The sequence below is a fragment of the Eulemur rufifrons genome, chromosome 9 (genome assembly GCF_041146395.1).
Source record: "Eulemur rufifrons isolate Redbay chromosome 9, OSU_ERuf_1, whole genome shotgun sequence".
Lineage (NCBI taxonomy): Eukaryota > Metazoa > Chordata > Mammalia > Primates > Lemuridae > Eulemur > Eulemur rufifrons.
Genome location: NC_090991.1, coordinates 46684367 through 46697419, shown reverse-complemented (window position 1 = coordinate 46697419; position 13053 = coordinate 46684367). Strand labels below are relative to the sequence as shown.

At 36.3% G+C, this 13053-nt stretch overlaps 1 protein-coding gene across 4 annotated transcripts in view; it reads left to right on the top strand.

Annotated features, from left to right (window-relative positions):
* The window catches only part of ABCA6 (ATP binding cassette subfamily A member 6), a 53209-nt gene extending 40865 nt beyond the window's left edge, over positions 1-12344 (top strand). For all 4 annotated transcript variants that reach the window (XM_069482804.1, XM_069482808.1, XM_069482807.1 and 1 more), the window contains 14 exons: positions 48-167; positions 1717-1794; positions 2964-3055; positions 3742-3862; positions 4465-4582; positions 5698-5789; positions 6255-6433; positions 6951-7026; positions 7103-7197; positions 8153-8272; positions 8472-8612; positions 10003-10082; positions 11793-11848; positions 11983-12344. In XM_069482804.1, the coding sequence (XP_069338905.1) occupies positions 48-167; positions 1717-1794; positions 2964-3055; positions 3742-3862; positions 4465-4582; positions 5698-5789; positions 6255-6433; positions 6951-7026; positions 7103-7197; positions 8153-8272; positions 8472-8612; positions 10003-10082; positions 11793-11848; positions 11983-12084 (1470 nt within the window). In that variant the 3' untranslated portion in view covers positions 12085-12344. The remainder of the gene's footprint in view (positions 1-47; positions 168-1716; positions 1795-2963; positions 3056-3741; positions 3863-4464; positions 4583-5697; positions 5790-6254; positions 6434-6950; positions 7027-7102; positions 7198-8152; positions 8273-8471; positions 8613-10002; positions 10083-11792; positions 11849-11982) is intronic.
* Positions 12345-13053: the final 709 nt, after the last annotated feature.

Here is a 13053-nt window from a genome sequence, read left to right as displayed (position 1 = left end):
CAATGGGCCGAGTATGTCTGATGCAATATATTTGACTTGTCTTACAGGTCTCTGCCATCATGCTTATCATCATTGTAATCAATCGTTTTTCCCTAATTAACATAATTACCAGCATGATATTAGTTCCTTCATTTACCTTGTTTGGATTTATAACCTTTATGGAAGAGGTAAGAAATGTTACAATTGTGTCATTAATGTTGAATGTGTAGCCTAGTAAGGGGCTTTGCTGAGAGGTGTAGATGTAGAAAGTAGCTTAGTGGGAATGGACAGTGATAGCAAAAATGGGCCTGAGGGATTTTTTTGAGATGATGAAAATATTCTAAAGTTGAATTGTGGTGATGCTTGCAAAGCTCTGTAAACTTACTAAACGTCTTTGAATTGTACTTTTAAAATGGGTGAATTTTATGGCATAAAAAATAAACCTCAATAAAGCTGTTAAAAGTTATGTCCTACGTGCTTTGCAAAATACAGGCATCTTCAAATGCTATTCCAATCTTCTGCCAGATTGAAACAAACAAGTTATCTATTTCGATGGGTATTCATTATCCACTGTGAGGATAAGCTCATATACAATACCATTCAATCATTCAAAAAATATATTAAACACTATTCTGTGTTAGTCACTGTGCTAGTAATTAGAGATACCTGATGAATAAGATAGCACAGTCCTACCTTTCACAGAGCTTAGTAGAGACAAAAACACACCAACATCAATCACATCAATGCAAAAATCTTAAAGCTTGCAAAGAAGAAGGGCAAAGTGCCAAGGAAAATATATACAGAACATAGTCCATATGCTCCAGAAAGTCAGAGAATTCTTCTGGGGAAGTGATGTTTAAATAATTACTAAAGGATGAACAGGAATTAATTAGTGGGAGAGTGAGGCAGGAGGTGAGCATGTTCTGCAGAGGGAAACAAAGGCATTAAAGCAAGAAAGACCAGGAAGCATTAAAAGAAACCAAATGTGATTCAAGTGGAGAAAACTATATAATGAGGCCAGGGCAAGATAATTCAGTGGAGAACACGCTTTCTGGGGTCCTGCACCATCCTGGATGAAATGGCTTTAAAGAAAGTAGGGAGGGCTTCCCTAATCTCCTGTGTTGTTGGGGAACTAGGAAAGCCTTCCATATGCAAAAATACTTTTTCATTGGCTGAACAATGCCTGGAATTCTTAGTTGGAAACTCATTTCTTTGCTTAAAGCATTTTCCTCCTAAAATATAAGTAGACTTGCCAGGTGAAATATATGCATCCAGATCTGTCATGTATTATTTAGGAGGCATGGATTACTTTCTAAATAAATTGATTGATGAAGAAAGAATAACATGATGGGACTAATTATCATGATGGGAAAATAGTCACCACTGGGGTAAGAAGGGACCCTGAAAAGGCTCGTGTGCTACACTGAGAACAAATATTGTCAACCACTAGAAATTCTACCAGTGCCAACACCTCTCTCTGCTATGCTTTCAGTAGACTTTCAGCAAATGTTAACACCAAAAGACATAGTTTGCCTGCTCCTTGAGAGACAGTAAGGAGGCTCCCCTCCTTCTCTGTAGGGAATTACTTGGTCACCAGAACACACAGAAGAATTGAGCTTAAAGAGGGAAGAGTCAATCTGTGAAAAATTATCTTATTTAAGTGCAAGTCATAAAGCTGATTAACTTTCATTTTGCCATTCTTTTTTTTTTTTTTTTTTTTTTTTTTTGTCTTTTCAGAGAGCCCTGGAGCATTACAGAAAATTTCAAGAACTAAACTTTGATCTGAGTGAAGTCGATCTTCTAGTCTGTCTGATGGTAAGAAGGCCTTTCTACCTCACCACATATTCTTTTGGATGGCTATCATTTACTAGAACTATTTGATCTTTTCTGAAGTATGCCAACTTTGAAAGTGTTTTTAATGCAGTTTTAGGTAAAGCAATTACATTTGGACATGATTTTAAGCCCTAGAGTTAACTTTTTGCATGTATGAATGGACTATGTAAGTCCACAATTTAATATGAAATTAATTTTTTGTTTGTTTATCCTGTTTGCTGCTCCTCTACATTTGAGAGAGCTTATAAAAATACAGATGCAATATAACTTAAATCCTTTGAATTATAGATAAAAAGGTAAGAGCAAAACAATAAAAGGGAAAGGGAAAAATGATTACATTGGCATATAGAAAGCTACTGTCTTTGAATTCCATGTGTCAGTATTTTTCTAGGCATAGAAGCATATAGACAGAAGTCCCTGCCCTAATGGAGCTTGTATTCTGGTGGAAGGAGATGGATAACAAACTAACCAAATAATATATACTGTGTCATATGGGTGGTCAAGAAAAGCTTGGAGAAGAGTATTCCAGTAGAAGGTGGCAAGAGTGACCCATCCAGGAGGCCAGTGTGGTTGTGGCAGAGTGGCCAAGAGGGAGAGTGGCAGGAGAGATGGTCATAGGAGTAATGGGATAAAGTGTGAGGTCAGGAGAAGGAGTTACACAGGGTGTTCTGGGTCACTCTAAGGACTTTGTCTCTACTTTGAGTGAGGGAGGAGGAGTCCTTGGAGGATTTTAAGCAATGTCATATGATCAAACTTATGTATTAAAAAAGTAGCTCTGTTGAGAATAGATGATTAGAGCAAGAGGAGCAGAGGGAGCCCAGGTAGGAAGGGGTTGCTATAATCCAGGTGAGAAATTATAACAACCTAGACTTTGGTGGGTAGCACAGTGGGGGTGAGAAGTAACTGGGTTATATTAATAGATAATTTTGAAGATAGGGCAGATAGAGTTTACTGACAAACTGTATATGGGTGGTAAGAGGAAGAGAAGAGACAAGCTGGGTTGTGAATGCATAGCTACATTTCTCCCCCCATTTATAAGAATGTTTCACAACTATTTTACCTGAAGACAAAACACTATCAATTTAATTCAACTGTTTAAATAGTATACGTGAATTTATGCCTGAATATAACTGGCTTTCTCTGCTCCTTAGCCTTACTTTCAGGCTTTGCTGTTCATTTTTATTCTAAGATGCATGGAACTAAAATATGGAAAGAAGAGAATGCAAAAGGATCCTGTTTTCAGGTTGGGATAAAATTTAATTTCATACTTAATAACATATTTTAATATTCCTAGATAGTAGCTGTACTATCAATTTCTTAATATGGATTTATATTTACAAGGGAGGCGGCATGATGATCGTCGTTATGATCAGAGGATTGCTGGTTTTGCTGCCACGAAATAGGCCTCCCAGGCAGAGTTCTGCCACTAAGCAACTGAGGGAGACTTTCATGGGCACCCAAATATGCCTTTCTTTCACCCAAGATTGTTGAACATCCTTGGACAGAAGAGATGGGATGCAACTGATTTGGGAATGTAGTTCACAATGTTTCAAAAGTGGAGGGACCCTGGAAAGGATGAGCAGTAAAAACTATCTGGTACGATTAAGATGGGCTCAGAATGAGCAGAGAAAATGAGTGACCTGAATTTTAAAGAGCAAAGAGCCGTACTTACCAACAGATTTGAAAGGGCCGTAGATGCTTACTGGAAGGATGGCAACAGCACCAAGAAAGGGATTCCAGCTAGTGGGAAGGGAATCCTTGGCAAAAGAGAAAGCAGCAGTGACAGAGTCATCATCATCATCATCATCACCCTCACCTGTCCATTGAAAGAAGCGACAGTGGTATTAATAAAATCCCAGAAACACTGATTTTTTGATACAACTTTGACAGTTAGAAAACCACGTGTAACATATTTTATTTTCTGCACAGAATCTCCCCCCAAAGTAGAGAGGCTCGACCAAATCCAGAAGAACCTACAGATGAAGATGAAGATGTTCAAGCAGAAAGAATAAGAGCAGCAACTGCCCTGACCACTTCAAACTTAGATGAGGTAGAAAAGCAAGTGACCAAATGGATGTTAATGGAAACATCCAAGAACCATCAAGAATAGAATTTGATATACTGGTTTTTGTTTTGAAAGTTTAGAGTTGGGTACATTTCTGTAATCCTTAAATATGCAGGCACTTCTTGAAGTGGCCTGGAAGTTAAAAGAACACATAACATAGTGGTGGTTTTATTCTTCTTTTGAGAAAAATGGGTTTTGATAATTAGAATATAATTTTAAAACCGAACAAGACCTCATCAGTTAAAGAATTTAAGTTAGATTTGTTATAAAAATGCTAAGTAGAGATTAAGATTTTAAGGGCTATTATTTTATTTGACTTAGATCTTGCGATGTTTCCATGACCGTAGCCACTTCTGTTCTGGCAAGGCAATGAGCCGGCTTTCTTGAAACTATGCTGTTTGCTCAGTCTATTTAGAAGCAAGAAATACTGTCTACATTAGTGAATGTGTATTACAATTGTAACAATCAACATGAATTACTCTCAACTCGAGATAAGGTTTGGTTTATAGCATAGAACATGAGAGGTTCCAGTAGAGACATAAAGTCTCTGAAATTTAAGAGGAAAATCATGCTGTCATCTCTTCTAGAAACCAGTCATAATTGCCAGCTGTCTACACAAAGAATATACGGGCCAGAAGAAAAATTGCTTTTCAAAAAGGAAGAAGAAAATAGCAGCAAGAAATATCTCTTTCTGTATTAAAAAAGGTTTGGAATAATCACTTTTTAAATTCACCATTATTTTTAGAAATATCCATTGCACATCTATGTTGTAGGCACAGTTTTACTTGTTGAAGCATCGATTCATTCATTCAACATGTATTTTTTTTAGTGTGCCAGGGACTGTTTTAGGCTCTGGAAATATAATTATGAAAAAAATAGGTGAAGTTCCTGTTCTCATGGAGTTTACATTTGAGGAGGGGTTTCATAAATAAAGGTAACTTATCAAGAAAAGTATCAGGTATTAGATAAGTTCTTTGTGGAATATTGAAATATGTGAAATGACATGAGTGACTTGGGGCTGCATTTGATGAGGGTCAGGGAAGGCCTCGCTTGAGCAGTGACACATAAGCCAAGAGCTGGGTGACAAGAAGGTGCCATCTGTGTGAGAATTAAGTGATGATAAGAGCATGCAGGTGGAAGAAACAGCGAGGGCAGGGACTCAGACACATTTGGAGTGAGTGAGTCTCAAACAGAGGCCAGTGAACATATCTGCAAATGGAAAAAATGAAGTCAAAGAGGTGAGCAGGGCCAGATTTGTATAGCTTGTTAGAACAGCAAGGAGTGTCCACTTTATACCATGTTAGGGGAATGCCATGGGGGGATATTTAGCACACTTACGTTGTGATGTTAATTTACATTTTGAGAAAAGTGCATACTGGCTACTGTTCGTTCATGAATTTGGGTTGAGGGGGGTAAGAGGCTTTTCTATCAGTTCAGATGAAAGATGATGGTATCTTGAACACAGGTGATTGTATTTGGGATGAAGAAAATGTCACTGACTTCCCAGGTTTAGGAATCATTTATACATATTTTCAATGCACCAGCCAACTGCTACAGAAAACAACTGAGTATGTTGTTAACTGAAAGAAGTAACTGAAAAAAAGAAAGATGTATTGATATCAAATTCATAAGCTTTGCCTAATATTTTATATAATTACTGGAATTAAAGAACATGGTTTAGTCACATGAATACATGTATGTTATAAATTTAAAAATGGTACTGAGGGGTTACACAGATCTCAGAAGATTTCACTGTGAAAAAAGGTTTATGTTAATTAGAACTTCACTTACAATATTGATAGTCTGATTCTTTCTTTCAGGTGAAATTTTGGGATTGCTAGGACCCAATGGTGCTGGCAAAAGTTCATCTATTAGAATGATATCTGGGATCACAAAGCCAACGGCTGGAGAGGTAGTAAAAAATGAGGAAATAATTTCTGTTCCCAAAACAGAAATTTCATGATAAAGATAGATTATATCTTTGTAAGAGTATACTGGTGGGTGGGTGGGTGTTTGTTTGTTTGTTTGTTTGTTTTGCCTTTTAGGTAAATTTATTTTTCCTCTTTTATCATTTTTGTTGGGTACCAAGGGTTTATAACAGGAATTGGGATGTCACCAGGAGCCAAAGACCTTTTCTTCATCACAGTTTCTCAGGAACGACCCAAGCTTGTTAGGTCTTCCCCCCAGCCCCCTCACGTAACCATACTTTTATGTTAGTCGTTTAAATTGTTTTCTATAATAAATATATGAAGAAATTTCCATAATATTTCTTTGATGCTCCAACAATTAGGCTTTTATTAACTATATCAGTTTCTTGAGTAATTATGTGATTGGGAAAGAAGCTACATGTGTTTCTAAAGCTGTTTTACTTTTTTAGGTGGAACTGAAAGCATGCAGTTCCGATTTGAGTCATCAGGGAGAAGGCACAGTCAAGTTCCTGGGGTACTGTCCTCAGGAAAACGTGCTGTGGCCCATGCTGACCATGAGGGAGCACCTGGAGGTGTATGCCGCTGTGAAGGGGCTGAGGAAAGAGGACGCAAAGGTCGCCATTACACGGTACAGAGAGGTTCTGTGATTCCTTTATGTCAAGAAGAAGGAGACTGTACCACTTACATGAATTCACAAAGAAAGAATGGAGAGTAGAAATGATGTCTCCACTTTTTCAGAATGTCAGTGGCAGAGCAGTGATGGTGGAAAAGACTTGGGTTCCTGCATTCCTGAATGAGGGACCTTTAAAAAAAATGATTGTGTAAAAGTAATTGACAAGGAATAAGTGAAGGCATCATACATTTCCGTTTTCTAATTTAAGAAACCTGAAAATGAAGTAATCATCCATTTTCAATTTCTCATTCAGAATTCTAGCTTTTCTTAAAAACTTTTTATAAGGTGAAAAGTCTTTCATGTTACAAAGTAAGTGGATTTTTTCCCCTTTTATCATGAGTTTTATATCCCCTTTTATAGAGTTCTGGCAATAATATCGTCAAGCTTCCCTCTAATGTTGTTATTGTTCTGTGTGTTTGAATTTTCCAGAAATCCTCTCTTGACCTCATATTCTCATCCTATTTTCCATCAGATTAGTGGATGCTTTCAAATTACACGAGCATCTGAATGTGCCAGTGCAGAAATTAACAGCAGGAACTACTAGAAAGGTAGGTGTGGTGTTTGATACTTTCCTGAGGGCTGGCGTGGTGTGACAGCAAACAGGAGTGTGTCTCTGCATTGCAGCTGAGCTTTGTGCTAAGCATCCTGGGAAATTCACCTGTCCTGCTTCTGGATGAACCGTCTACAGGCATGGATCCAACAGGGCAGCACCAAATGTGGTAAACATTATCATAACCCTTATAGCTACGAGTATAAACATCAGATAAAGTTGCATTTTTAAACTGATCTTGGAAAATCAACTCTCGAATAAACTGGTTCCTGATTCAGTGGACACAATTTATATTATTAGGCAAAAAATTTAACAAATAGCTTATCTAATCTACATCTTATTCTTGTGGTATTCAGGTTAAAAAAAGAACTCTAAATATTTTGTTGGAGTTTTAGGTTTTTAATCTAGTCTGTTAAAATACAAAAATATTTTGCCCTTTAATTATTGATATGTATTAATACATAACTGTTTCCTTTTTTCTTCTTCTACTTTGTTTCCTTGGAGACTATTAACTTCCTGACACAATCTCCCCATTTCCTTTTTATTCCTCTTTGACCTAACCTGTCAAATTTGTTTATCCAGCTTTTCTCACTTTTTTTCTTCTTCTTACTTTCCTATCTAGGGCTTACCTTTTGGACTAATAAAATATTCAATCCAGTCTCATATTTGTGACTGTCTGATATTTTTCCAACTTTAAAAAAAACTTTATCATAGCAATTTTATACAAATGTTGAGAGAATCATTTATGAATCCATTATTCCCATCACCCAGTTTCAACAGTTATCAATAAATGAAAGGCCAACCTTCTTTCATGTACACCTCCACCCACTTCCTTTCCCCACTTTCCAATTATTTTAAAGGAAATACTAGGCAGCATATTCTTTTATTTATAAATATTTCAGTTAGTATCTCTAAAAGATATATTTTTTTAACTGCAATACAATTAGCACATCTAAAATATTTAAAAATTTTCTTTATGTTATCAAAAACCTAGTCAGTATTTACATTTTACTGTTTTTTTGAATTAGGATTTGAATATGATTCATATGCTATATTTTATCTTTTTTTGTTGGTTTGTTTTATACTTTTTTAAAAAATGTGGATAATTTCTTGCCTCATTTCAGGCAGGCAATCCAGGCAGCCATTAAAAACACAGAGAGAGGTGTCCTTTTGACCACCCATTACCTGGCTGAGGCTGAGGCCCTATGTGACCGTGTGGCCATCATGGTGTCTGGAAGGCTGCGGTGAGTGTCTCTCCAGAGCCTACATGTGATGCCCCAGATGAGATTCCCCATGGAAAGGGCAAAATCACTGGGAGCAGCTGCAGAGCCCTTCCTTTTGTCTTCCTCAGTGACATCCTTTCCCCTACATTTGAAATTTGAGAATAACATAAAAAATTAAGAGAAGTATTTTTTTCCAACATCTTCTTCTTCTTGCTCATAGATGCATTGGCTCCATTCAACACCTGAAAAACAAACTTGGCAAGGATTACACTCTGGAACTAAAAGTGAAGGAAGCTTCTCAAGTGACTTTGGTTCATACCGAGATTCTGAAGCTTTTCCCACAGGCTGCTCAGCAGGAAAGGTGAAAAGAGCTTTTGATTATGGAGAAATATGTAGGCTTTACCCACTCAGTGGTTTTGCTGTGTGAGAACTTCATGATTTGAGTTCATAATAAAAGTCAGGGACCTCAAACACTGATTTGTTGAGTCATCCAGATTGTAAGAGATTTGGAACCTACCCAGGAAATTGTCCCCTGGAGCAGCCTGAGTGTACTCTTCTCAGCCATCCTGGGCTGGTCTCCAGCTCCAGAGAGGGACTTGGAAAGATTGGGGAGCAGGGACTTCTAGATGACCCAAGCCCACATAGGACCATCATGAGCCTCATGGCATCTTCCCTGGGCCTCCTCATAAATATTTAAAAGATATAAATATTTAAAATTGAAAAGATGTAAATATTTAGGTTGAATTCCCCCCCATAGGAAATAAACAGCAATTGAGATAATCAAAGAATCTCCCTTTAATGGAATTTTCATGTCCTGGAATGGAAAATGGAAAGGAGTGCGTCTGTGTGTGTCTGCAAACATGTATATATATGTATGTGTGTTTGTGTATGTCAGTGTTATTTGGCGAGGAGGTCGACCAGAAACTGAATTTGAAATTCCTTGGAGGGATAAGCACATCAAAAAAACAGGAAATAAAACCTGCTATTTTTATCTTAGCACAGCATAAATGTAATAGAATTGTCTAAGGTATATACCAGGACATGTAACTTAGTCCTATTCCCAGATTTTGGTATCACAAATCAGAGAAGCAGTTTTGATATAGGTGGGATGATCATAAATGGTAAGACAGAAAGAGCAGGGGCTGGTCTGAATAGGGTCGGTCTTGGAGGTCTGGTCAACTTTAGGGACACCTGAGAGCACCAAACTCCTATTTGGCAATAAGCTGAGACAGGGGCATGAGGTCGTATAGCCAGAAACAGTACATGGAAACAAGATACCCAAAATCAATTCCAGCTCTTCTTCAAAGGTCTGGGAAGTTTTTAATTAAAGTCTTTTAAGTCCTTCCCCTACTGTTATGTCCAACTCTCCCAGCCTCATAACTCTCTTTATAAATTAGCTTTCTGATGACAAGAATAAACTTTTATTTTGGATTAATTCTTAACCTAATTTAAACCAATCAAAGGGAATAGTTCAGAGTGTGTTTTCAACAATCAAAAGGTCTGCATAAACTGAGCATATAAGCAATTATGCCAAATTATTACTAGGAGAGCTGTTTACAACAGCCAGTTACCACAAATTACTTCAAAAAATTTTCCATTGGCAAATGATTTGATTTCGTATATAAGCCATACACTAATTTGCATTGCTTTTATTTTAAGAAAGGAAATTGTTGCTAATATCAAGATTCATTTTGGTGCTCATTTTCTCCCCTTGAAGCTCAGAGTGAAATATATCATTTTCCTGTTTTCAGGTATCCCTCCTTGTTGACCTATAAGCTACCCCTGGTGGACGTTTACCCCCTATCTCAGGCCTTTCACAAATTAGAGACAGGTAAGAGTGAACATATTCAAATAAAACTTTCTAAATAATGGTAGGATTTAACCCAAACTTTGGTTAATCCAACTCTCTGGAAAGAGATTAATCTCCAGTGCAGGAACTGAAGCTGCAGAAAACACACAACCATGCTTGACTATTCTTACTGTGAATCCATGACATTAACCTCAAAAAGCCCCTTCAGGTGGCCTGCTTTGCCTGAATATCCACAACCCATTCACAGCAAGTGTCCTAAATTATTACTTCTCTCCTCCTCTTTCCTTATATACCCACCTCCTTCTCATTTTTCTCCCTCAGTTGATGCCCTTGCTTTATATTTCACTGATAAAAAAAAAAAAAAAAAAACAAGAGAAAAACCTTCCATTCATCCATCAACCTACTTGTGTCTGTGCTGGTTTATTTGGCCTTTCTGTTACCAGAAATGACAGCTATGACTGTTTTTTGCAATGTGCGTAACTCCTCTTGCTACTTGAAATTGTCCATTCTCTGTCTTCCATCATCATTTTTCTGCTTTTAACTGTGTCATTCCCAACAGCAGACCACCCTGGTGTAATTTCTCAGCACAGCATAGTGTGAAGAACTCAAACTCTAGAGCCAGTCTTTCTGGGCTCTCATTCCAGTACTCCTGTTTATGAGCTGGGAAACATTGGGTAAAGTTACTCAATCCCTTCATGTATAGATGGTTCATCTCTAGAATGAGGGATGATATCAGTGCCTACTTGACCACGTTGTTGAGAGGATTAAATGAGTTAATTTGTTAAGTGCCTAGAACAATGCCTGGCTCATTATTTTTGTCACAATATTAACATAAATCACTGCTTTGCTTCTTCTACTCTAGACAGCTGACTTTCTAGCTTTTCCTACATGCTGCTACACATGTGTGCTCCTGCCCCAGGACTTTGCACTTGCTAATCCTTCTTCCTAGAATTCTCCTTCCTAAATATCCAGGCTTCTTCCTCACTTTTATAGCTTTCTGTTCAATTATCACCTTATTACTCTGACCTTTCCTGACCATTCTGTAAAAAAGAGTGCCCAGTGCCCTGGACTCTCTATTTTCTTTATCTTCTTTATTTTAACTTATAGATGCTGCCACCATTTACTTTATTATATGTTTAAGTGCTTGTGTATTAATGCCAATATTCCTCCCACTAAAATACAAACTATATGAAGGCAAGGGATTTTTGCCTATTTTCTTTTCTGTTCTATTTCTGGCATTTAAGAATACCTCACACATAGGAGATTCTTAGTTGTATAAATGATGAACTGTGAACACATGAGTCTGGTGACAACTGTCATGTAGATTTCCTGGTGGGAAAGCCCAGATGAGAGATGGTATGACAGATGAAGTGGCTGAGGGGATTATTGGTCTTTTTAAAGGGAGTGGAATGGGATTGAAATCTTCCTCATGTGTAAGAATATGTCAACCAAAGATGTAGTTCCTCAAGGAACATATGACTCTTCCAAAGTTACATACATGAAATAACAAAACAAATATTATTGAAACATAATATGAGAAAATTCTATCATGATTAATTTAATGTGTATAACTCTTTATGCCTTTTATTATTTCATCATTCAAGTATTTGTTTATTCAGCTTTATCTTCTTTTTATATTAATGATTTGCATTTTTTATTTTATATGAATTTGAAAAATTCCTGGTAATAAATTTTAAGCATGTGCTACTAGTCTTGATTTTTTCTCTTCAGTAAAACATAACTTTAACCTGGAAGAATATAGCCTCTCTCAATGCACATTGGAAAAGGTAAGTCAATTTGTTTGACTTTATATCATCCCTGTAAATTTCACATGAAAACAACATACATTTTTCCTATTCACTTGGAAGACAATCAAAAACTTGGTTTTTTTTTTTTCCTTTCTTCTTTGTCTCCTATTTAGGTATTCTTAGAACTTTCTAAGGAGCAGGAGGAGGGAAATTTTGATGAAGAAATGGATACCACAATGAGATGGAAACTGCTCTCTCATTCAGATGAACCTTAAAACCTTAAACCTAACAGTTTTTTCTTGTCTTATAAACTTATGTTTTATGTAATAATTAGCAGTATGTCTAATTTTAAAGAATATTTAATATCAATATCAGGCATATTTTGTATATGTAGTTAATAAATGAATAAATTTTAAAGTTATTCTATCACTCAGGGGTGATAGAACATCTGCGATAAAGACAGTACAAAATATTGGTAAAGTCAACTGAAGAGCCAAGAACTGGTTATTGTGGAAATAAAACTACAAACTTGGAATTTTTTAAAATATGACTTTTTTTTTACTATTTACTGAAAAAAGATCTACTGAAATATGTGAGAGGTGTATTCAATAGCCAAGAGCTGCATGACTACTTCACACTGCTTCATGGTATATCAGGTTTGCAAGTTTTCTTTTATTTACAAATACAATACAAGAGTCTTCTCCTGAAAACTTTCCAGAAATTGTTTTAAAAACCACAGGTATTAGGAGGTCCTTGGACTCACAAATGGACAAGCATACACATTGAAAAAGTGGTTCAAATATATCTTTTGAAAACAAGGGGAGTCACAATAGTATTTGTTGAGATTTTTAAAATTTTGAATACTAATATAAATATCTTATGATTTTAAGGAGTGCTGATTTCCCTCATCACCTCATTGATAGTTTTCTGTGATTTGTTATTATTTTAAGGTCATTTCCCCCTTATATATGTGTACTGCTCAATTTTAAAAAGTCTGTGTCAGCTTTACATATTATTTTATTTTTCCTTAAAAATAGCTATTTTATTCTAAATATCATGCGAAATTTTTCAAAGACCAGGTAGTATTCCTGCTGATTTTTGTTATTGTTTTTGCTGATATGTTATATAACTTCAGAATATTTTTATGGTCATTGAAGAAAATTGGTATAATAGAGAAAAATATAGGAATTTAAAAAAAATGTATAAAACAGTCACCATGAAATCCAGGAAAATGTAAAGCAAGG